Source organism: Corapipo altera, unplaced genomic scaffold (assembly GCF_003945725.1).
Source record: "Corapipo altera isolate COAL_440 unplaced genomic scaffold, ASM394572v1 60995, whole genome shotgun sequence".
Taxonomy (NCBI): Eukaryota; Metazoa; Chordata; class Aves; order Passeriformes; family Pipridae; genus Corapipo; species Corapipo altera.
The window spans coordinates 54,698-81,475 of NW_020885121.1; the positions used below are offsets into that span (position 1 = coordinate 54,698).

Below are 26,778 nucleotides of genomic sequence, written 5' to 3' on the forward strand. Positions count from 1 at the left end.
TTTGCTATTCTCTAGATCCCCAGAAATCTACATTAGGTTTTGCAACAGTGGCTGGAAATTTCTAGACATTAAGAAACTGATGTCCTTGTAAGGCTGCCAGAGCTGTTGCATCACACATACAACAGCACGAAACTGCATGGCACTATCAGTAATGTTTCAAAGACATCCTTTTGCTTATCCTGTCAATATAAGCCTGACCTGAAATAACTCTTCCTATTTCAGTCCCAGCTTCACAAAAAAAGCACATGAATCATGACTGTCAGCACTATGTCCATTCCAGTCCTACAGGTCTATCAATGCATATTACTTTGTCCCTGCAACGGACTGCTCTTGTGAGTAAATACACTTATAATCCACTTCTCATTTTGAAAGCCCTTTAAAATATTATTTTTTCTTGTGAACTGCTAAAGATGGTTCATTGCATCCATATACTGACTTAAAAGTAGATGTAACATAGGCTGGAAAGGACTTCTGGGTGAAATGTCACAGTGCTTATCCCTCCCTGCTCAGAATATCTTGACACAACTTGTGTCCATTGCCTCTTTTCTTTTCACTGTGCACCTCCAAGACTCTTTTTCTGTCTTCTCCAAAATCCCTCTCTGGGTAGTTAAAAAGCAGCAATAACACCACTCACTGACTCTTTTCCATGCTCAACAACCCAGCTCTCTCAGTCTCTTCTCATGCAGCGTGTTCCTGTGCCCCAGCAATTTAGTGACTCTGCTCTGGACTCTGTTTGTCAATCCTTTGTACCAGAGGGTTCAAAGCTAGACGCTGTCCCCAGATGTGGCCTCACAAGTATCAAATAGAAGTGAACAAATCCCTTAGCTCACTGGTTGCATTCTTGTTCCTGCAGATTGATATGTGGTTAATGGCACATGAGCATCCATGTAATGGTAACAGGTCATTGCCAATATAAAGCTCATTTGAAAAGGCTAAATGGCTGACATATTATTCCACAGATGCTGTCAGATCTCAGGAATAATGATGATCACCTTTACTTGGAACATTCTGGAGAAATGTTTGTCTGTCTACTTATAAAGACCTTTAATAAAGAAGAGTCTACAATCTCTCTAGGGAACACAGTCCGCTATTAGCCATCCTGCTGTTAGCCATCCCTGAAGTTTGTAAGTCTGTTACTTTTTGTCCAGTCCACAGCAGGTGTGAGAACAGTTTCCCAAAGTTTTGCCGATGAAGGATTACTCCATGAACAGGCCAACAGTTTGGGAGATGTAATATTAATCTGCAATACACTGCTCAACATAATAGCTACCATTAAAAAGTTCCTTTACAATTTGCCTGTTAAGAAGCTACACTTTACTGCACACATCTTACAAATGGTGCTCTTGCTAAATATTTCAAGAACATGGTGCTTTTTGTAGACGTATAACACTGATTAATGTTCAGTCTATGACCTAGGTTTTACCTTTGCCTCTCATCCTAACCCTGACACTGTCTCACATATAAGAATATGTGTCTGCTTTTATTTTTTTCTCTTCCAACTTGTTGCACTGGACTATAAAACTCTAGTGAATATCAATACCTAGTTCATTTTGTGCCCACAGCATATACCACATTATGCCCATGATGTCACTTTTGGCTTTCAGGTCTTAGCACATTAAGGAGTATTGTAGCAATTAACCTGCTACAAAAATAACAATTAAGCAAGGATTTGCCAAATTACAATTTGATCTAACAGTTACTTGGCAACACATAGAGTGTGCAGTTCTCAAACAGACACTTTCATATCTGCCTCAGCTAAGTTTTAGACTATGTCAAAACAGAATTTGCAATTTCCAGGAGTATTTAATAGAAGTGGAGAAGTATTTGCAACGATGGCATTAAAACCAAAGAGCTGTATAGATGTTCCTCTTAATTCTTACTTCTGATGGCAACAGTGGAATTCCCTTCAAGTAACTCATTCAGATTCTGATGATAGGACTGTAACAACAGCAGCAGCCAAGTAAAATAATTAGTGGAAGGGGACAGAATTCCACTACCGTACTTCCACTCTTCAAGAAGAGTCAAATACTGTGACTACTTTACAAAGCGGACTTACCTTGGTTGCTGTTCTTTTGAGGACTGAGAATAGAAAGGCTTGATCCCATTTCTAAAGTTTGCCAAACACCTTGACAGAATTTATATGCTCCAGATGAAGAAAGCTGGACCTGCTGGACTTGACTAGGACTCTGCCTGAGTGGCTGACTTTGAACAATCTTTGAGGATGCATTTGCCTTTTGTTGCTCTGGCCCATGATTTTCAATAGAGAAATCTAGCTGAACCTGTTCAAATTCAAAGATAATCTTACAGAAATACATACTTTTCACATCAAAGACATCTGAAAATTGGTTAAATTTCATAGTGGCATCTTGGACTTGGAAAGATACCAGGTTTCAGCAAGAGGCAAGACAAAAGAAAACTATTATTTTTACTTTTGAAAGGCTGTACGAGATTAATTACAACATCTTGACAGTGATTGAGAAACCCTAGTTTATCTAGTGTTAACAAATGCTATTTTGTACAGGAAAAATTAATAATTTAAAAAATACATTGATTTTTAAGTCTTCCAGGAGATGTTGAGCAATTCCAATTGAAAAGTCCAACTTAAGGTGATTACACTGATGATAAAACTGCACTGTACCTCAGAGGATGGCAATTCTATTTCTTCCCCACAGTTGCTTGGAGCTTCTTCTTCCTTTAAGCCAGGGCAGGCAACTAGAGAAGAGAACCTCAAGGGATGCTGTTGCCTTGCATATTGCAGCTTCTAATACGAAATATTACATTTACACAAGTAACTCATGGTCTCTAAAAATAATACATTTATAGCTCAGTTTGCTGTTACACTGCTAGATTTAAAATAATCAAAATAAGGAACATAAAAAATTATGTTCCCTTCAGATCAACAGGGCCAAACTACCTTCCTAATAAACCTTGTATTAAATCTGTTCAAAATCTATATTTCCTGGTGCTGTTACTATCACTCTGCTTGTTACTCAGGTTTATATTGTCAGGGTCATTTTTTGCTTTTGTCTTTTCTCATGGTTAAATTACAGAAGAAAAACTCCAAAAGAATACCAAAAAACCCAATTAAAATAAGGCAGCTGTGGAAAAGTAATTTGTCAGCAACTAAAAAAAACTAATTTACCCCACAAAGTTTCACCAACTTTCAACATGTAGTAATTAAAGTGAGATTTGATGAAAAGCAAACTACTTCAGCCCTCTCAAAGGAGATGAAAATAAGCATCAAAGTCTTTTGCTATATATTTAAGGCTAAAGAAACAAAACATGATCCTATCATATAAAATAACCAACAGTGAAATTCCTGTAGCTATGACAGTAATAAATTCTCTCAGTTTTTGTTAAGGATGATGATTTTGAACACAGGAGCAAATGTAGCCTGGCTAGTAAGAGTGATCAGCTAGAATAAAAATACCTAAACTAGAATAACAGTAGTTTTTGAAGGTCAGCCTGAAGCTCAGCTTCAGTGCAGGAGCTGAAGCCTCAGCAGGTCTGTTCTGGGTAAAGAGCAGCCTGGAATTAGAGTACTGAATAGCCTGGATATAAGAAGGGCTATGCTTTCTAGTCTGGACAAATGATGTTTTCAAAGGCTCCAGAGGTGGAAAGATCCTCAATGACAGCCACTTCAGCCATGGCCTCCAAGTAAGCCATCAGCTGAAGAGATTGAACAACTACTCCCAGAATTTAGCACACCAGCTGGAAACTCACAGTCAAATGCTACCTCTCCAAGTGCCATGGACATACTGTATTTTTAAAATCTATTTATTCTTACAAAAGTAAGAATGATCTTTAATGATTTTTAACAGAACACATGAGACATGAGATGTGTAGAAAAATACAAACACAGTATCTAGCTCATTAAAAATAAGGCCACAGAAGACTGGGATGGATGGGAGATGAATATTCATTGGTCTTTATTTAAGAGTCAGCTAAATTCTAAGATGAGCTGTGAAAGAAAGTAAAAGAGGTGAATAAGAAAAAAGAAGTTGTAAAAAATGTGGTTTTGAATTGTGGGAATTTTGCACAGATCTGGAAATCGTCTTTAGATAAGTTTAGTGTAAGCATTTAGCTAGTCTTTTTCAGACTCAATCCCAGCAGTGTACAGATGGAAAAAACAGGTTACAAGAGGTCTACTCAAATGCTTTGCTCTACCCTAATTTCCTTCGTAAAAATTATTTCCAGTGTTAAAGAGTTTAGGAAGATCACTATTTCTGAAACAGTGAGTTGAAAGTTCAAGTGAACAAAGGATGCCAAGCTTGCAACTTTAAGTAAATAAGATGTTCACAAGCATCCTAAACAAACAAGCATGCTGAAGCATTCCACAGTAAGTTCTCCTGTTGGCAGACCACATTCCAGGCATTCGGCACACTGTAACAGCTGCCTCACCTATTCCCTTCTGAAACCTCACAGAGGAAGATCAAAATCCTATGCTGAGGACTGTTACAGAGGACCAGATTTGAACTTTCCACCTTGGAGTTTTACAAGAAATTAAAGATTTCCTGCTCCAGAAGAAGGTCATACCACTGTCCCATAAGATGTGTCATTGATATGCCAGCGAGGCTATTTATTTGATGCTCAGTTCTTTTCTCTGAGGACCCTCCTTGTGCTACAACAAGATGCTAATACTTCTTGTGGCGGTGCTGCTCTGACAGCTCTTGATCATGCCCTCAGACTGTCAATGAAGAGCTGAAAAACAGTGCTGCATTACCAGATGTGTTCTCACAGAACTCAAGTAATTTGAATCTTCCCAGCTCAAAACCTAGATGGCTTTCACTATATGTCCTAAATCATATTTTTCATGCCCTCACTAATACTTTTGACATCAAAAGAACTTGATTAGATAAATTTGCTAAAATATACCAGATTCTCCAGCACACATTGCACTTGCCTGGCTGACCTTTTACAGTTCTCAATTTCTGTTGTCTTAGACTATCTACTATATCCGAGGGAGAATAAGTCTCCATTAGCTGTGGAAAGGTAGAGCAGATGGCATTTTCAGTTTATCACTGTCAGATCGATGGTCTACAATGTTTGTTCACACTGCAACCTTTAAAACTTCTTCATTGACTAATGGGCAGTAAAGAAGAACAGGGAGTTATTTTCACTGAAGCAACCTGTTCAAATTTGGTTCTAATTGACTCTTAACAACACAGCCTTTGGACTTCAGGCAACCTTTCTCTACCAGACAAGAGAGCCTCTCTTGTTGGATACCTTCTGCTAGGAGGAAGCTAAGAGAAATGCAAATACCTGGGACAGGATGTCCAAATGCAGAGTTCTTGCCTGTCAGGTTCCCTTAGAACATATTCCAAAATGTTTCCATAGATTCAATCTAACAAATTCACCTTAGCCAAGAAACATACGTACTTGTTTTCTTCCCCAAATAATATGCCTTTTCTGGCTGAAATACTGTTGCATACTTTGGATGCTTGGAGAGCCTTTTCCTTTCATATTGAAATGTCTGAGCCCTTCAAATTAGTACTACCTGGTTTTACTACTATTCTTTCTCCAAGGTAATAGCAAACCTGTGCAGAAGCTGCCTAACTGTCTGCCTAAAGACCTGTTAGCAGAACACTGAACTTGACCCCATCAGTACTTGTTCTCAAATTTAATTGCTGGATGATCTTTGCATTTCAAACTTTTACAGTATTTTCTTAGATCTACTAACTCAGAAGTTTTTGTAATTAGTTCAAATAATATCCCTCATGGGTACAATCTGAAGTGCTGTTTTACTTCACAGGAAAAAATATATCTGTTTTCAGCATAACTAAATTGCCAAAAACCAGCTGAGTCACTTAACCTCCATTTACGTAATTTGTAGCACTTATTCCAAGCAACTACAGAGGTTAATATGCTTTGTTTTTTTTTCTTTAGCACCACTCTTAACTGTAAGAAAAATATAATATTAATTAGAATTTACTTCCACTGGCTCTTTCTCAAGAACCTCACCTTTGTCATTCAAACTGTCTGACCAGATGGTTCATATACTTTGTATTATACCTAGGCCAACCAGGTAACATCTGAAGAATTAGTAATGATTTTGGGCTAAAACCCCCACAGGACGGCATGCTCAACATGAATGTGTGGTTATTCCAGCTTATCTTTTTAGAATGTGTCTAGGTATAAAAATGTTTAAGACATTTTTCGAATGTATTCAGATGGTAAAATTTTCAAGTAAATTACTTAAATTTGTGATTTCCTAGTGTAATCTGACAATATGATAGGAATATCTCCTGTGGAGTTTCATATTATCTAGAGATAATACTAGAGATCTTAGTATGTAAAAAGGTAAACATTTAACTTCAATCTCCGACATATTCATAGATGAACTTTAATAACCCACAAAAAGGTTCTCAAATCTTTTCTTGATTTCAGTTAAGACAAGTAAGAATACATAAAGGAAGAATTAAAAATAAACAGGATCCTCCAGAGGACATTAGCTTAAATTCAGCTGATTTTTAACCCCAAAGGCAGAGAAGATTGCAGTTTCAATCTAATATGCTGAAGGCTGACTGTTTGCAAAGCAGCTCAGCAGAAAAGAAACAAGAAACCTGGTGTACTATAGGTTGGACAGGAGGCAGCGGTGCATTCATGAGGCCTTTGGCTAACAGCATCCTGACTGCACCAAGAAAAGCACTGCCAGCAGGTCACAGGAGGTGATTATTTCCCTCTACCAAGCACTGGTGCAACCACATTTAGAGTACTGTGTCCACTTTTGGGCTCCCCAGGACAAGAAAGACATCGACATACTGCAATAGCCACAAACAGCAAACAGCCACACAGATGATCAGCAAATTGGAACATCTGACATCAGAGTGAGGCTGGGGCAGCTGGCCTTGCTGGCCTCCAGAAGAGATAGGTCAGGAATGATCTTTTCAACATGTATAAGCACCTGATGAGGAGGGTGGAAGGAGATAAAGATGACTGAGCCAGACTCTTCCCAGTGCTATACAGTGGAAGAGTGAGGCAATGGGCAGAAAGAAGTATAGGACACTCTGCTGAAGTGTAAGGCAAAAAATCCCAACCAAATGCCAACGTTCTTTATTGTGAGGGTGACCAAACACTGGAACAACTTGCCCAGAGCAGTTCCCAAAGGAAGTATTTCCCCAACTGGACTTGGTTAATAATTCTACTGGAGTTTTATACCTCAGAGCAACAATCTCGCTCTTTCTGAAAGAACATTGTTTACTGCCCTCAAAACTACAACAATCAGCTGCTCTGACTCAATACTCACAGGAACAAATTTGCTGATCAATTAAGTAAAGTACATAGTGAAATCCTGACTATCGAAGTTACTGGGAGGTTTGCCACTAACTACTAGGGGAGCCAGGACTTATCCATCTGTCTCTGATGAAAGCTGCAATTTAACCATTAAAAGTTGTATTTCAATTACAAAAGAAAAGAGACAGGTTAACTACATATCCTGCTTTCATTTATGGGAAAGGTGCAATTACAATAATTTGGACGTGGGTGCTTTAAAATCCCACCATTGTGAATGTTTGAAAATATGCTCATTGATTAATAATTTTAACATTTATCTTAGGACATACTGCAAATATGTCAAATGGCCTTTCCTCACTTACTAAAAATTAAGCTTTATAAAACTCGTAAGGTGCTGCATTTATTGCTCCAACAAGTGTTTCTAAAATACCTTGGCTGAAGATCATGTTTAAAAATCTTACTTTTGAAGTCCCAAACCCTTTAAGCATCTGGGGAAACCCCTTAAGCAGAGGGAAACATCTGGCTGGCGGCCAGTCCCTGTCGGTTTTCCCCAGGGCTCAATTTTAAGGCTAGTTCTCTTCACTCTTTCTATCAATGACTTGGACACATGAATTGAGTCTGCACCAAGTAAGTTTGCTGATGACACTAAATTAGGAGGACTCATTGATTTCCTTGAGAGTAGAGAGACCTTACAGAGAGATCGTGATAGACTGGAACACTTGGCAATCACCAACTACATGAAAATTAATAAGAGCAAAGATGATGGATTCTGTACCCAGGACAGTGTAATGCTGGAGGTCTGTATCCACTGGGGGACAAAAGGATGAAGTGCAGCCTGGGGAATTTGGTTGCTGACAAGCTCAATGTGAGTCAACAGTGTGTCCTGGTGGCCAAAAGTGCCGTGTCCTCGGTGCGTTAAGCACAGCACAGCTGAACAACCAAAAGAGTGACTGTCCCACTACACTCAGCGTTGGTGCGGCCTCACCTTGAGTACTGTGTGCAATTTTGGGCTCCACGATATGAGAAGGATATAGAAATAGAAATATTAGAATGTTTCCAAAGAAGAGCAACAAAGATGGTGAAAGGACCAGAGGGCTAGATTTATGAAGACTGGCTGAGGATACTTGGCTTGTTCAGCTTAAAAAAGACAAGACTGAGGAATGACCTCCTTGCTGTCTATAACTTCCTCGTGATAGGGACCAGTGTAGGAGGCGCTGATCTCTTCTTTTTGGTGTCCAGTGATAGGATCCAGGGGAATGGCTTAAAGCTGCATCAGGGGAAATTCAGACTGAATATTAGGAAGAAGTCCTTCCCTGAGAGGGTGGTCAAGCAGTGGAACAACCTCCCTAGAGAGTGGTCATGGCCCCAAGGCTGTCTGTGTTCAAGAAGCATTTGGGACAATGCCCTTAGATACACAGTTTAACTTCTAGGTTGTCCTGTCTGGCATCAGGATTCAAAGATCCTCATGGGTCCCTTCCAGCTCTGGATATTCTATGATTTTATGAAATCTCCCAAAGATAGATTTGAGCTAAAGTCAGTAAGAGTCATTTAAATGTGGAATTTTAAGGAAAGTTACATTCATGAAATTTGAACTGGCTTAATGGATCATTATCACTATATTTCAGAGAGCATATAATTACCTGTGTTGTGAGTTTGTGCTGTAGATGTTTTAGAGCTGATAGCTGACACTGCGTTCTTTTCACAAGTTCTCTTGGAAGCAGACTACCAGAGGCAATACAAACTGTGCAGTGTTTAGAGCCGACAGGATGCCAAAGTCCTATAAAGCAGAGAAAATACCAAGGAAGGCATTCTTTGTTGTTATTTTGTCATCAATATTACATTCTCAGCAAGTGTTTATAGCAGATAGGAATGAACCACAGAACACAGGCCTTCTCACTGCAGATGGGTTCAATGCTATGCAGAAATGGGCCTTGTGGTTTTTTCCTTTGCTCTATTGCTAGAGAAACTGTACATGGAACATAAATATCCACTGTGAAATCTTCTTACATTATATATACTCTTAATTCAAGTTTGCGCTACAGTAAACTTATTCTGCTTTCTCTTCCACTTTCCTAAAACATTAGTTTTTATTCCAAGAGATAAACTACTTCTTTTCTGCTCATAAACAAAGTCTTAGTTCAAGTTCCAGTTCCCACACTGACATCTAGGCATCAGGGAGTCCTTCATCTATGATGTTAATCAACAAAAGTTACTACATACAGACTCTCACTGTTCTATATTAGCAGCGCCTATCAAAGGATAATCTTACCGGCAACAATTAGTACCACAGTCTCACACAAACCATGCAGATCAAGGACCAGTCAGGTCCAGCACTTTGTTTTCATATTAAAGCCTAGCTCTCTCCAGCTCAAAGGAAGAATGGATTCCCAGATTTTATTCTACATATATGTTAGCACTCTTCTGTAGAATAAATTTACCTTCCTTTAACACCATTCCAAGTTCTGCCTTGAGTCTGTTTCCCATTTCCATCAACTGCCGCTTCTCTTGGTTTAGGATTGAGATTTTTCTTGCTGCTTCCTTCAGTTTATTTTGCATTCCCTGTAGAGCATGTTTGACACCATATTGAAGCTCAACATCAGGACCTACATCAGGCAACTGTTGTCCAAGATCTACTATCTTTTCTTCAAGAACTTTGGGTTCTGGCCCCTGAATAAAACAGATAGTGCTTGTAATGAATATTTTGAAAGTGTGGTCTGAAGGTTGAGAGATTTGCAGAAACACACATTAGAATCCAGTTGAAGAAAAAGTGTAAAGTTGAAGTCTACCACCCATTTTTTTGAGTCAATTTCCAAGATTTTGTTAGCAATATACGCAAATGAAACTGTGGAGCAAAACACCATAACAGACTGAGACATCCCCACAAATACTGTCAACTGTGAGTGTAAAATAATACACATAGGATAAACACTGTATAACTGTAAACTAAAGAGCAGTCAATTTTAAGATAAAATGTGGAAACCCCCCCACTTTATAGCAAATAGCAATCTGCCACAAACTCTTCTTTGTTTAATCATTGTGTACATACACGAGGGGTAGATCTGACTTAAAACACTGTTTTAAAGAGAAAGGCTGCAGAATGAAAAGCAAAGATTCTACAGTCTGTTTTGTCTCTGCAAACCTGAGTCCACCTGCACGTATACATAATGATAAAAGTACTTACCCAAAAGGTAAATCCTTGTTTTTCAAGAGCTATATACTTGCCTCTTTCAGCCCCCACAAAGGGCATTTTTTGATATCCATTTAAATACTCATCATTCACTGAACAAATCATCTCCCCTATAGACATTTTAAATTTCACACATTGCCACAAGTATCTAAATATATCCCATGCATTAAAAATGTTTTACAAAACTCTTACTCATCTGTATGTTTACTCTTCTATATATAAATTAGTTAGAAGTGTACTACACTAACTGTGCAACCCCAATCAGTTTTCAAGTAAATCACCCTGTACAGTACGATTCCAGAAGTACACATTGAAAGCTATTATCCATACTGACAAAAAACCCAAACACCATTGCCTTAGCGTGCCATGCAATTCCCATTCTCTTATTCCTTTGGAGAGTTTTACCGTAAAAAGGAAGGCTCTTGAGAACGTACATGGAAAGCACACAGTTCTACAAACACTATGGGGAGAATGGTAAAAAAATTAGTGCAAGACTAGAATCTAAAAATACTAAGAAAGACAGCAAAGTAAAAAATAAAAAGGAACACCACTGGCACACATTTGGCAATTTATATAAAAGAAATTAATATAAGTAGCCACAAATTATTACATTCTCCCTTCATCATAGGAACAGTGAAATTAACAAGCAAGGCTCAACAAAAAGAGAGATGAAGGCAATGACCCATTACAGCCCCACTGGTTGTCACACTGTTCCACCTTCACCAGACCAAAAGGCAAAAGCACATCACATGGCTGGGGCAAGGAATACCATTTGCTTAAACTTCTATTTTTCCTGAACTTTTCAGAAAAACATTCAACAGCATAACAGAATTTTTTTTTTCCAGTGACAGATTGTAAACTGAAGAGCTAGGATTGGAACTCAGAAATCTTTTTACCTTTAGATCTGTTTCCAGAGCAATATTCTACAGTATAAAAGAGAGAAAACACTGATAAAATAAGTACTAAAAAAGAGTGGGAGGAAAAACTCTCCTCAGAGCTGATACAAAAGAAAAATATACATACACACAGAAGTTTACATGCCTATTTTACTAGTTTCCACAATAAACTTTCCTCTTTAGCCCCGGAGTTTATAATTTCTAGATTATGGTCACAGAACCTCTGTTATATGAAGTGGAAAAAAGAAAACTATTGCTGTGGTTCTCTTCACATCTGCACACCCATGTTTAGTTACCATTATTGCTCAACAGATTCTGAACTCACTGAGGTAGAAATATTTTTGCCTGTATTTCTTCATGGCCTTAAGTACATCCTTAGCATGCAATTAATAAACATAAGAAGTACAAAGACAGTATAGAAGAAAGTTAAAGATAAGCACTTCTAGAATCCAGTAAGAAATTCTAATGAAGTTTTGCCCATTATTTTTAAGATATTTTCAGGACTGTTTCCAGCTCCCAGTCTATGTCTAAGAAGGCTTGTTATGCACTAAGAAAGAAAAAAATAAAGCAGACAGCAGAAATAGCCAGGAAACAATAGTTCAACTTCAGTGAAGACAGCATTAAGTACAAATCCAGCATTTTATTCACTTGAAGTTTTGGCCTGCACATCTAATATTTAGTACATGTCCATATATACAAAGCACAATTAATTCAGCATTTCATGCTGAAGGTGCACATCTGCCTGAAAAATGTTCCTGTTCTCATATCCAGCTATAAGCATTCTATTATAGTTTAGCATCATGAAGCAAAGGATTAACCTCTGGAACAGAGAATGTTCATTTCCTATTTTACAGTCTCCAAGGCAAAGTCACTGTTTACTTTTCTTTGAAGGCTCTTTGTCGACTTAAAGAAATGCAAAGAAAATGAAAATGCGTCTTGGACAGTAGTTTGTAAAACATTTTCAGCAACAAAAAAAGAATAATTGGTATAAAATTTAGTTTTCACCTAGTTCTGGAAGTGGCCAAAGAGAAAAAATAAATCTGAGTTGTCTGTACTGGCACACAATGATTTTCAAAATATGATTTGACAGCATGAGAAAACATATTTCTAAAATATTTCTATATTCAGCAAAGATTAAACATGATCCTAGCAGGTTTTGCATTTTTTTCACACAAGGTTCCCAATGCTCCAAAGTTTTATTTAAACATTAATATTGATTCAGTTTTTTAAGCTCTTAGCTTTTAATGTAATTGGGACCTCTCATGCTTATTTATTACTTAGCTATTATTTCAATTTTCTTGAACTTAGATGGTTACTAGTGAGTCTTAACAATAAGATTAAAGCATGAAACAGATATTGTTAGATTTCACAGATGACAATTAGAAACTCATTATTTTTGAATCATATTTTAAACTATCTTACTTCAGACTGTTTACTGCACCATGAATTTGCTGGGAGACAGGAAGAGGAGAACATACAGAGACTTACTCCTTACACAGTATTAGGTATTTGTCCCAGTTTTCAATTCCATTATTATTTTTTCCAAGAGATGCCACTGTCACACATTATTGATGATATTTTCACTACTCTTTAAAATAACACAGTGGGAATGACATTTGTAAACCCTTGAACTGAGCAAAACACACTCTCAGAGCCAGTGGGTTTTTCCTTTGTGGGTGGTGAGTGCTTCAAGACAGCACTGGGGCGTGGAACTTTCTCCTGGTCATACTGAGTCGCATTTGGATTTACAATAACGGATTTACACTGGGAAACTTGAAGATGTGATACACAGTAGTTTAAGCATTTGAAAGTGGGGAAAAAAAAAAATCAAGACGGGCTTGAAAGATCAGGAATGACTTGTGCCAGGGGGTGACTCGTCAAAATTTATTGCCTAGAAAGAATGACCACAAGTTTGGTTGAAAAAAATCTTTGCTGGCTCTCATCTAACTAGCCATATAAGCATATATTACTTCAGTTTATAGTATGCATTCAAACAAAAATAACGTGCTTTGCATTTAATTACATACACACACACACATACAGAGATATTTTAGGTAGTTTAAACCTCTTCATACCTTTTCTGTGTCTGGGTTTACTATACAGTCCAGCTTAATTGAGCTGACTTTGATGTTGCTCAAAGCGGTTGCAGTTGAAATTTTGTTTGTGCTCACTGAACCTAAAAGAGGAGTATAAAAGCAACAGCTGCTTTAGAACATTGTCTCATGAATATACATGTCTAGAATCATAGCATCATTTAGGTTGGAAAAGACCTTTAAGATCATCAAGTCAAACCATTGATAGAATACTGCTAAGTTGACTGCTAAAGCGTGTCCTCAAGTGCCACATCTACATGTCCTTGAAATACCTCCAGGGATGGTGACTCAACCATTTTCCTCACCTGCTTGCACCAGTGCTTGAATAACTCTTTCCAAAAAGAAACTTCTTCCTAATATCCACTCTAAACCTGCACTGGCATAACTTGAGGTCATTTCTCTTGTCCTATTGCCTATTACTTGGGAGAAGAGATAGACCCTCACCTCACAACAACCTCCTTTCAGGTAGTTGTAGAGAGTGGTAAAGTCCCCCCGAGCCTCCTTTTGTACACCACTTCAGTAGATATACTGTAAACGGATATACTGTAAACCCCTATGGGAGGGAGGTTTGGACTAGGAGACTTTTAAAGGTCCCTTCCACCGCAAACAATTCTGTGATTCTATATACTTGCTTCACTAGCAGGAATTCTGTCATAACTTGTAATATACATATATTTGCTTTACTCTTGCAATATATATACACATTTGCTTTTCTAGTGGTAATTTCGTAGTGACTTTATGTGTGCATTTGTTTTTACTAATAATAGTTTTGTAGTAATTTGTAATAAAGAATCTCAGACCACTGTGTGCTTATGTATTGTGCAATCTTGAGAACCCCACAGCAATGAGTTTTACACACCCATGGGCTGGATAGCCCTCATAGGTTGTGACTGTGACTGCTACACTTCCTTACTGAATTTAAAGGTCTTTGGCAAGAGTTGTTACCTTGCTCTACAAGCTGTCTGTTTTCTGTCAGAGGAAGAGAAGACAACATCTGCTCATCAAGACTCTCCATTTCTTTCCTCATTTGTGCAATAGCAGCCCGAAGGCTGGCATTCTGCTTCTGCAGCTTTTTTATTTCCGAGGCAGGAATATCTTTGCACAGAGAAGTTTTATCATCATACTGAAATATCTGGAAAATAAAAGTACAATGCAATAAGAACCTTTCATTGACAGGCAACACATATTGTCTCTACACACCACGCAAACAGATCCTAAAACTTACAACCCATGAACACATGTGGGAGAAAAGAACCATAGAAGGAAAAGAAATAGATCTGGTTATTGAGGATTTGCCAGGGAAAAAGGTGTTCTGCTGAGAACATCACAGAAGGAGGCATAGTTGGGGAGGACCACGGCCACAGGTGGCTCTGTCTTGTCACTGTTCTGTAACTGTGCTATCTCTGCCTCTTCCATGCACCCATCTCCTTAAAGAACTTACTGGCTCACCAGCAGTCCCCTTTCTGACCTGTCAAATTCTTCAAAGTGTCATTAGAGACCATCTGTTCACAGTAACATAAAGAGGCTGGATGTTCTTTGCTAAACAGAAAAAGGGGAAGGAGTGTATGGACTACACCCAGATAATTGGACAACGAACAGTATCTAGAAAACCGTCAAGCATTTCAATTTAAAGTAAGTAGCAATGTCTTTCCTTCGCATGTTAGCTCGATAAGTTAACAACAAGCATTGTAAAAGGAACATTTGACAGATAATGATCGAAGCTCTACCTTCATAAAGGCCTTGAAGTCTATCTTCCCTTAATATACATGGTGGAAGTCTGAATGGATAAGCAATATAGACTTCCAGAACTGAAGAGGCTGACAAACCCCAGATTGCCAAGGGTGCCTTTTACTGTGAAAGACCTTATTTATATCAGTAAAATATGAGCAGCTTGCTTATAGTGTAACACATCCCAGAATCATTCCATTTCTTAAATTTTTGAAGGGGAATTGCTCAGTTTTCTTCATGGGTTGCATGTAACCTTAAAGATTATCTCGGAAATTTTAGTTTGGAAATCTAGCCCTGTGTACATAAAGCAATGGCCTAATCACTTTATGGGCAAAAATGTGAGATCCTCTAGATCACAAGCCAGAAGGACTGCTTTAGTCTGTCCTACCAAAGGTTGCTAGCTCCAAACAGTAGTCAGTTACATATGTTTAGGAAAAAGAACAAATACCAAAATGCTTCCTTCCTCCTTTATACCTCCTCAATTTTCAAATTTGCAGCTTTGGGGGATGGAAAAAAAAGGAAAACCAGATGTGAGAAAAAAATCAAAAACTAAAATGCACAGATATTGATTGGAAAACACACCTTCTGGTCACTTGAAATTCCAGCAAAATCTTCAGGGGAGAAAATCTAGTAGGATCACTGGGATATAAGGACTATGGTATTAGGGTCCTGACATTATTAACTTTTGCTGTTTCTTCATTCAAAGTGTGTCTGCAAACATTTTTAAAGAAGTTAGGTTAGACCAACGGGGGTGTGTTATAACTGTGGTTTCATCCAAACAGAGAATGCCTAATTTAGATTCCGCTCCTATAAAATCCTCTCTCACTGATAGAAACATTTGTCATCATCCACCTAAGAAATGCAGATACTATTTGGTACAGGAGTGTTAGAAAGCTCTGCAACAGCAGAATATACACTCCTCCAGTCACTAAAGAAATCCTAATTCACAGACCATCCAGATCACATGTTTTTGAAAAGATCGTGAAATGTGTTTGGAGCATTTGTATTGAATGTTGCTAATTTTAAATGTTTCTCTGAATTCAACCCTAACCTTAAATCGTTGCAAAGCAGCAAGTCTGCCTCTTCAGAGGGCATGGCAATCGATGAGGCACTGCACATAAAACATATGTGAGCAAATCACTTCAGTCTCAACATTTATGCCTTGCACAGCCTCAAACACTACTCCCTTTGCATCTTCTCCATTATTCTCTCCTTCCTTCAATCCCCTTATTTCCCCAGTCGTAAGTCTGTTCTGTGAGTGTGATCTGGAACACTAATGGCCTTCAAATTAAATTTCCCTGTCATAAAGGCAATGGCTGCCCTATATATTCTTTCTGCCCTAACAGTACAGGGTATGTAGAAGATGAAGATAGTCTATTCTGCTTTTACAATCTCTCCGAGGTTGTTAAGGTGAGGAGGGGAAAGGCACCAGGAGGTACCAATACATCTCCCAGATGTGTTCTGAATTTTGAGGCCCTGGACTTCATCTCAACCTGCAACATAAACATGAACCATCACAGTCTGAACCAGAAATACAACTGTTCCAGATTTTTGTAAGTGGAAAAGGGTCTAGAGAGAACACCAAATAATAAACCAGGATTACTGTAAGCAGTCTTTCCTTATCTGTGCATTCCTATGGTATTATCAGCATGGTCTAGTTAGACAAATATGACCTAAGTCATACTAAAAAAATCAGTTATAAGCAAGATTTTCCACACTCCTGTGTTTCACATCTCTGTTGCTTAATTAAAGGCTGAGAATGACTACTACACTTCATTTTGTATAGAAAAATTACAGGAAAAGGTTCTTTAGAATAGTAGACTTTTTTTTGTTATTTAGTTTTTTAAACACTGGCCCTTCCCATAAAACAGAAATCAAAAAAGTTTTTGCTGAGATAGGTACTGCTTATCCTACAGGCCAAAAGTGCAAAAACCAGAGTATTTTAACAACAGAAAGAAAAGTGTGACAATGAAAACAAAGTCTTGCCAACAACAGTTGAAGACAATAGCGAATGCAAACAGCTAAAAAACCCCTGCCCAACCTTGCTTCTTTTGGTATCTCAACGATCAATTTGCAAATCAGTACAGCTTGAAATGAAATTGGAAAAACAACTAGCCCCACAGCAAGTTTTTGCTAAGTCTACTTTTGTCTATGATAAAAATTGTCTTCAGAAAGTATCTTTCTGAATACAACACTTCCTGCATTCAGGAACTACTAGGCTTGCTTAATACTGCTTTTTTTTAGCAAGCTCTGGTAACATGCTTTGAAGTGCTCACTGTTGAGCACGTGTAGCTGCCCAGCAGAGTGCACTGCAGTACACTCTTTACTGTCGTTTATTTACAAAAGACAATTTTCTACTTATAATGCATTATCCTTCAGCATGGCTTCAAACCAGCATTACGCTTGCAATTTTGAATGCATTTTTAAAATATACGTATTTTAATAGGTAGCAATGAAAGGAAAAATTGTGATACTAAAATATAAGACGTTATTTTATACAGCTGGCATATTAGTATTTTGAAGCATTGCCTTAAAATTTTAACATTACAACTTTAAAATCTACCCTGAACTGCAACTGACACAGAGCCTCAGGAACATTCCAGAAATTAATTCTTCCCATTCTGATGTGGCATGATGGTACAGTACATTGTCATGTTTTGGAGCAACTGTCTACATCCAGCTTGCTCCTTTTGCCAGTGACTAATAAATGAGAACCATAATTGAGCCTGTGACATCTAATCTATGTGTATTCCAGGCTAGATATGACTATAGTTTGAATTATATATATGAAACTGATGAACTGCTTACAGTAAATCCAGGGGAAACAAGGCTCATAAAGTTGTCATTTCAGAATGTATACACTAGTGTCTATGATAAGTGTTGTCTAACCTGTTTCCCTCCTTCAGGTAAAATATTGTGATTAAATGATGCTTATATTGTCTGTTCTTTCTCAACAGTCAAAGCAGAAAGAAGAGTCTTCACTTCATGCAACCTGCAGTCTGTTTTCTGTAGATCAGCTTCAAACCAGGAGGGAGTGAAAGGATGAAAAGCAGAGGATGCCAGTAGCTCAAGGACAAAGGGATGGAGAAAAGAAAAAAGGAAAAGAAAGTAAAGGAAAGGGAGGAGAAAAGGAAAAAGGAAGAAAAAAAAAAGAAAAAATCAAAGATATTTTAAATCATAGCACAGGGACTTAAGCACATTCCTTTTGGCTCTGTCAAAAACTGCCTTCACAGACAAATAATTTAGCTCCATTGTCTAATCTTTATGTGAAATGGACAATGCTGATTCATCTCTCACATGTGTTCCTATGCTGCAGCTATTGATGCCTATGAATCATTTTTGAAAGACAATGATAAAATAACACCAGAGTAAATGCCTGCATTCTAAACTTCATAAACAAGTGTTTCCTCTGTACCCATGAGTTTACTAGGCAATCTGGCATTGAGAGCTGATAGCCCATTGTGTAATAGTCTCTAAACAACAAACATGTATTTAGTTTTTCAGAAACAGAAGCTTGTACACTACATAAAATAGGTTTTTTTTTTCCCATACAAAAATACTCAGAGTTTTCCAGGTCTAATATTGTTCCCTTAATAGAATTCAAGTGGTACTGTGATCTGAAATTCTTTTTGGCCTGGGGCTGCTGAAAGAGAGATCTTTCTTCTTTTGCTACAATGGCAAGAGAAAAGCAGTGACATCTCTCAAGATGACTTGATTTCATGAAAAGGGAGAAAAGGCCACTATTAGAGATTGTTCATGAAAATTAATCTGGTCTCTGATCAAATATGTGTGATGAGCTGCTGTGCTCAATACAGAATTACTATTTTACATATTTTTGAAAGAAGATCAAAGTCATACTTCCCCGAGAAACACCACAGTGGAAAAACTCCATAGGTCTCTCTGCAACAGATGATTCTGAAACTGTTAATTTGAAATTCTCACCTCCTCTGTTGATGAAAACAGGCTTTGTGTTAGATCCTCTGATTTCTGATACCGATTATGTTCAGCATTCTCACAGAGGTGCTGCCAGTTTAGTTCTGTTTGCATTTTACTCTGTTCTAGAATGCATTCTTGCTCAGCTCCAAGAGACAGTTGTTGCTTATACTTATGATACACAGAGCAAACCTGTTGATTTAAGCAGAATAAATAACTAAGGATGTTTTGTGGTGTTTTTTGTACATACCCTAATATGGTATGTACAGCAAAGAGGAATTTAAAGAAACATGTCAGACAAACGGTATCCTTTGCAAAATAAGATCTGATTCCATAACCATCAGGGAGAGAGGAGAAAAAAAAGTTCATTTTATGAAAAAAACCACCATCTTACAGACATTAAAGTTCAATTCCTTTACAGCCATCTGAGTATCTGTAATACGTCAAAGACTAGGCATTACAGAAATAACTGAACTTCATTTTAACTTTCAGAGGTGCAGAAAAGTGCTATCTCTCTCCAGTGCTAAAAGTTGTGGGTATTTTCCATTTCTTTATTTTTTTAAAATGGACATTTCATTCAGCAAATGGGGCAGAACAGTCTTGAGCTATACAAAAAGAAAACAAATTACTTCAACTTTTTTTTGCCACGATTTCAAGGAAAATTTTAAATATAAGATAAAAAATCTTAACAGAAGTGAAGTTTAGATTATAACCACATGAATAAAGGGATATCGTTTATTACGTACAGTCTACTACAAGCAGTTAAGACATCCATCTTCTTATGCACACATGCATATAAATATGGAACTAGTGGTGATAAACATTTAACTGTTTCCCTCTGTTTTTGCAGAATGACAATAGAAACAGTACAAAAAGTGGTCACTAACAAATCACATGAAAAAAATTTAAAGGTACATTATAGAGACTTGTATTCACTAGTCTAATTGTTTAAGGTAAGCAAAACAATTCACTACAATTAGAAAGGAAAGTTTTGGCTGCAGTCAAGATGCTTTTAAATTGTACACTTGCAGAACTACTAAAGAGCTAGGAAACTGAAGCATTACTGAAAAGGTGTTAGAAAAATACTACCATGTTTTCCACTCTGGAGACAAAGTGACAAAGGGCTGCTGGGAGACAGGAAGCTATGGGAAAAACTTCTTCCCTCCCTCCCCACCCTGCTCCCTGAATTTTAACTTAAATGAAAAGAATCAAAACAGTCATGTGGTTTGTCATTCTTGGGAAAACAAAAATCTGTTGTTAGAGGACTTTACATTTCAATCCCAAGTAAGAACAATACTACAGAATGGTCATTCTGCTGTGAAATTCCTCCAAAGCAATACTGCAAGTTATTGCGACACATGGAAACACCAGTAAAGATACCACTGAGGAAGTGTGCCACTCATGCTTCACAACGCCTCTGTTTTGTAAGTGTATGAAAAACTGTTCATAAAGAAGCCACGGATTTTCCAGAAAACTAAACTGTTGCAGTGAGCTGCCATTCAGGTGGTTAAACTGATAAGGTATTGAAAAAAGTGTTTGAGAGATACTACTTCGACAAGTTCAGTTGATAAGTCACAACTGAAATTTGAAAACAAGAGGATGAGATCACAAGGGATTTTGGTTAATTGATGCAACATCATGTGTTAGATTAAAGGGAATGACTGCAAGGCAAGCAATGGAAGATGTGCTTCTTTAGTTGTAAGGCATAAACAATAACTTTTTTCATCCTCCAGTGCGGTAAGAGAAATCGTGCATATAAGATGCTGTACCCTTGTGCTTGCAGACAGCAGCTAATCAGCTTTATCGTTACAGTTCAACCACACAATGCACAACAATAACTTCCAAACCAAGCCAGCTCTCTAGTATTGCTCAGGTGAGCAGTGCTCATACTTCTTTGGGTACATTCATAAATTGCCTTTGGGGAACCAATGGGCAAGAGAGCCCTGGATGAAGCTGGGTTATTTTAGCAGGACCGAGGGCAGCGAGACATGGATCAGCAGGTGCTGGGCGCAAGACACAACTGTCCAACAATACCACTTCATTTATATTATATATTGGTTTGGTTGACAGGCCAATTAAACACATTCATATGTAAATATATAGAAGAGATTTCAATATCAAATACATTTTTGTAAAAAAACAAAGAAAGGAGGTTTTGTTGCCCTTTAAAGTTTGTAATATATAGAGAGGTCGTATAATTCTGCCCTATGGTATCACAGTTGAAGGTCAAATTTCACTGTTAGTAAGATGATCCTTTTATGGTGAAATGACAGGAATATAAGAGGCAGAAGAGTGAAAAAAACCCTTGTAATTAGGAGTATGATAAAAAACGTATATTTACCCATCTTGCCTAAGTATACCTCTGCTTTCTACATGCTGACCTTTCCTGCAATTTCAAGGTTAACGAATTTAGCAGTGGGCTGTCTACATAAAATAATCTTACACAATCTCAGATTACTAAACACATTCTTAGCAGTTCCGTACAAGGGGCAGCTGTCAGACAAGCAAAGCAACAGCTGCTACACAAGCAGGGCATAATCTGTAATTATAAATATAATCAATTTGTAGAAAAAAATAGGAAAAAAATAAAAGCTTATACAACTATAGCAATGTTAAACCAGAACACGCTAATTAAAAAAAATAAAACTGAAAAAAGGATTGCTAGATGGCACTGCAGCAATACCACATTGTTTCTCCAACATTCTTATACCCATTTCTGACATCAATCTCTCCTTCCAGTTCTCAAATTTTTGCTCCATGTGAAGTTTCAGGTTCACATTCTTCTCCTGTTGATGACCTATGTGACTATTCCTAGAGCTATAAACAAAAATAAAACAAATTTACATTAAAAAGCATCTCTGGTGAACTAATGAGGCATCCATATGTAAAATTTTTTTAACAATAACACATAACTATAAAGACAAGATGTTATAATTTCCTAAAGAAACAGTCACCATAACATCTTTTTCTCGTCAGTTGAAACCAATTATAACAGTATATGTTACATCCAAAACCAATGCTTCAGAAGTTGCATACAAAATATAGAGGATCTGCTGAAAAGTAGTGCAGGACCTCCACTTAAGTATAGCAGAGTTCCTCCTCCACCCAAAAATTTCATTTACATAAGAAGAAACGGCAAAACAAGGCCTGACCAGCAGAAATCTGATCTTTTAGATACATTTAGATACAGCTCTATATCTTTTCCTATCCTCCCGCAGTATTATTTGCTATCAACAAAAAAGTTTCTGTGAGATACAGTGGAAGAATACCAGTAAGGTCAGGATTTCACACAAACTCGAAGAGCTGATACTGCTACAGGTACTTAGGTGACCAGTAACGATACACTGAACCCTTTCAAGTTATGTATTCATCCCTGCAAGATGTAACAGATTTATTGATATCATGCTGTTCTGCAACCTTCTGGTTACTTTCAACTCAATATTACAGTTATTTTATGTAGCTGAATGACCACTGCATTTGGTTAGATAAGATTGGTCATATAACTACAAAGACAGAACTGTGAACTAGAACAGGAGAGTCGCAAACACCTAAATGGATATTTACTTTCCTTTTCTGCTAGATTTTGCTTTTAAATTTACACTTCACCTGAATTAAGCTGAATGCTATAGTCAACATTTAGGCATACAAATGAAGTGTATAAGAAGTGCTGTCTCAGTGTAGTCTAGACAGGCACTTCTACAACTCCCTTGTTCATCCCAAAACTCTTCAGGGCAAGGCAGATCAGAAGAATAATTGCTGTATTGCTCAGTGAGCAGTATTCAGCTCAGCCTGGCAAAGAGGCAATGGTGGGTCTAAAGGACTCAAACTCCTCCTTCCATTCCCAAAGCATATGCTCCAGGTAAAATTCCTGAACTGGCTTTAAATGAATTTGCATATACTCCAGAACCACAGTAACATCTTTTAGTGACCTTTGACAAATTCCAGAGTCTTGTTCAGATCACTCACAATAACTAAAAAAAGTTATTTAAAACTTATCCAGCCACCTCTACATTATAAATGTCGTTTGACCGAAAACAGTTTACAGCACTTACAGCAGTTACCATTTTAATCAGAAGATAATCCCAAAGACACCATTACATCTGAAGACAATAGTTACATTAAAAAAGAATGATGTGCAGACAGAACTCAAGAAATGTGTTTTTTTCCCTCCACCCTACAAACTGCACACTTATTTCTCTTTTCTTCAAGACATTTATGATGATCAAGTCACAGTCCAGCCTTCTCTTTTTATGTAGTATTAACTGCTGTGTCCCATTTGTCTTCTCCTAGTTTTAAAACCAAAAAGAAAATAAACAACAGGGAGCCTGTGCCGATACTGGCAAAACCTTTTACTTGCTTCACTTCCATCTCTTTCTGTTGTTTATTCTCCATATTTGTCTAGTATCTAATTATAAATTTTGCAGAAGAAAAAAAAAACCACATTATCTCTAAGCACTATGATTGGCTAAAAAAAATAATTAAAAAAAATGGTAATTTCTGCTCAGATGTCTGGATTTCCCAAATCTCTGGAGTCCATATAGCTTCTCTCACTGTGCAGTATTACTCTGTGTCAGTGGTTACAGATAATCCCTTCTGGATAAGCACAAGCATGCACAGAACAAATCGGACAAGCATGCCTTTCAAATAGTGGATCTTTAATCTCTTTAAATGAAAGAGAGATTTTCAGATCAGCAAATATAATGCAATATCTCTATGCTAAAGGATGCCACAATTTAAATAACATTTTTTCACAAACAAACTAGACAATTCTAATTATCTAGGATCAAAAAATGAGTCTCTGATCATTGCACATGACAAGTATAAAAGAATTCAACTTGCTTTTCCCAAGTACACTGAGTAACAATCCCTGCTAAAAGACACAATGATCTGGTGGCCTTTCAATTCTGCTAGCCTAGATTTCACTTTTTTCCCCAAGACAATTAAAATAAAATTATGTTTTCGCTTCATATTCTGCTTCTTGTTGGTAATGGTCAAATTGTGCTACCATGTACAAACAGTATATCTTCTTCCTTTGGGTAAGGAGAAATAAGTGTTTTCTTTAAAAGTCACTGTTGTGGATATTCATGAACAGTACTGCCTCCCCTCCTATAGCATGCAACACTAAAAAGATCTGTTCTTTCTGTATCATCCTTTCAGCTACAGTTGCTCCAAATGCATCTGATGGCTACCACAGTTAAAAAGATTAACTAAATCTGACTTCCTCCCTCCACCACGATCATAAAGACATTAAAGATAAAAAATGCCTATGAGATGCTTTCTGGACTTAAGGCACTGCAAGAAACTATGGTCAGTTTATACCCATTAAGGCATCACAATACTTTCACAAGCGCCTTTTAAAAACCTGATGTATGTTTCATTAGCTAAAATTAAAAATACATTATTAGACATGACCTTTGTGCAAGGAATAAAAAACAAGACCACAGCTCCAGTCTATTGCTTCCTTGAAATTATCAAACTAAAGTCACAATTTTTCTTGGAAAGAGGTGGTTAAGAAAAATTATACTTCTTTTACAGTCTTTCTCTACAATTATCTTAAAATTAAAAAGCACCACACCATTTCCTATAAAAACAATCTTCCTCTCAATCTCCATATCTCAAATTACCGATAAACTGAAAGTGGTATTCTGAGGCAAGTTTGGGTTCCATATAACATAGGAATCATTAATTCCATATAAAAATATAAATTAATGACCCTTCTTGTAATTTTAAATTATTGTTTTCCATCACAGAGAACTGTATTTCTTAGAAATACAATGTAATGGAGAAGAAGAGAGCATTTTGCCCTTGAGAGCAGCAACATTTATAATTACAAGTTGGTTTCAATAATGACTATAATGTAAATAACAATGTAATTTTAAATATAAATTGCACCAATTGCCTGGATGTCTTGCAGTCACAAGAAGAACAGTAAACCAAAATATGGTGATATCAAAAGACGACTCAGGAAACAGCATACACGTAAGAAAGAACATATTACACATAAGCATAGCTTACCCCTATAACCTAACCAGCAAAATTACCCATTGCAGTCCAACCACTTACTTCAGCAGATACGGAAAGAGGAGATTGATAGGTACTTCTGCTCCCTCGCATAAGGGCCTAATGGAGCTTATGTCAGCTTCTTTTACAAAAAAAAAGAAAACAAAACCCAACCAATCAACCAAAAACCCCCACAAAAACAACAAAAAAAAACCCCACTCAAAACAAAACCACCCCTCCCCCCCAAAAAAAAAACTTGGCTGTAAATCACACACATGTGGTTGGCATATCTGATTCAGTGGAGACTTTGCAATTGCTCGTACTAAAAATGTCATGTTTGAGCTAGTCACCTTTCAACCAAATAAGAGCAAGGTGATCCTGAAGAAAAGAGTAATAATTGAGAACCTTTGGACTTCCATACAACCCCTACTTGTCAAAGAAGTGTAAAGCTTTACAACTTTCTTCAAAGTATAAAAAAGCTGAACTTGCTTCTCTCTTCCTTGCTATCCTTATTTCCAGCTGTTTCACAGTGTGCTACAAGTCAAGATGAAACAAGCAGTCAGCATAGGCACAGTATTGTGACCACCAGTCAATACAGTTCCTCGAAAAAATTATGATTATCAGTGATACAAGTTAGCATCACTTGTGTGTTGTCTCTTTCTTTACTCCTGGAGGCTGGTTTGCTGTTTACCTTACAAGTAAGGTCAGATATATGAAACAGCAAATATACATCATGCATTATAATTTGACCAAAATAGATAAAATACAGAAGAAGCTGGGGGATAGGATAAAGACCAAACAACAAACAAGAGAAACCTGGTAGCAGGGACATACCTTGGGTATAGCATGTGGTGGGCTATGTTGCAGGGTACATCGCATCCTACACGGGGTATGGTGTCAGGCCCATTATTCAGGGCAGACAGAAGATTAGGAGGCATAAGGGACTGCAAAGTATGGTGGGAAGAAATAATTGCTTCTAGGACTGAGACATGGTTACATATTCTAGAGAGTGTCCAAGGAGTGTAATAGAGGGCAACACACCATGAGGAGCACTGACACTGTGTCCCTAGAGCAAGTATCCCCAGGGATGACAGGAAGGGACAGCCACACAGATGGAGAATGGGAATGCTACTGGCAAGGCAGGGATCAAGTACTCTCCAGGACTAGAAGTCTGCAGAGCAGAAAGGGAGAAAAAGACAACTGAGTAGGGATGAAGGAAAACTCTGCCAACAGAACCTGCAGGCAGGAAGCAGAGCCCAGAAGGAAGGTTCCATGGAGGACCCAGAGGGTCAGATGTTCTGAGGCAGAAGGGCAGATGGCAGGCAGATTGTTGAGGTCAAGTCCCTTAGAGGAAGGCAGTAGAGAGAAGCACAAGATCATGCTTTGGACTCAGGAACCGCACACGGAGGACACTTAGCCAGAGGGGTGCAGAAAGACAGTGTGCCCAGAAAGAGAAAAGGACGCGAGATGCACAAGCGACGCGTCGGGAGCTCCGAAAGACAACCTGCGGCACGACGAAATGCTGTGCGACCGCAGTGTCTTCTGATGGAGCAGTCCAGCCGCAGGCCGGCTCCTCCCGGCACGAACTTGCCCGTCCCTCCGCTCACGGACGTCGCCGCGTCTCCGGGGAGCCGCGGCGGGGAGGGCCGTGCCGAGGGGCGGGCTCGTGTCCGTGGGGGACACCGCCCACCATCATCCGTCGGGGGGG

The 26,778-nt window shown here is 37.9% G+C and overlaps 1 protein-coding gene across 1 annotated transcript in view; it reads right to left on the bottom strand.

Moving 5' to 3' along the window:
• Window positions 1-26,759, bottom strand: part of CCDC57 (coiled-coil domain containing 57) — a gene marked incomplete at its 5' end in the record, with an annotated part of 33,749 nt that extends 6,990 nt beyond the window's left edge. The window contains 8 exons of the mRNA XM_027669972.1: window positions 2,057-2,279; window positions 2,639-2,761; window positions 8,874-9,010; window positions 9,672-9,900; window positions 13,392-13,492; window positions 14,355-14,541; window positions 19,080-19,241; window positions 26,574-26,759. Coding sequence (XP_027525773.1) covers window positions 2,057-2,279; window positions 2,639-2,761; window positions 8,874-9,010; window positions 9,672-9,900; window positions 13,392-13,492; window positions 14,355-14,541; window positions 19,080-19,241; window positions 26,574-26,759 — 1,348 coding nt within the window. The remainder of the gene's footprint in view (window positions 1-2,056; window positions 2,280-2,638; window positions 2,762-8,873; window positions 9,011-9,671; window positions 9,901-13,391; window positions 13,493-14,354; window positions 14,542-19,079; window positions 19,242-26,573) is intronic.
• Between the last annotated feature and the right edge of the window lie 19 nt (window positions 26,760-26,778).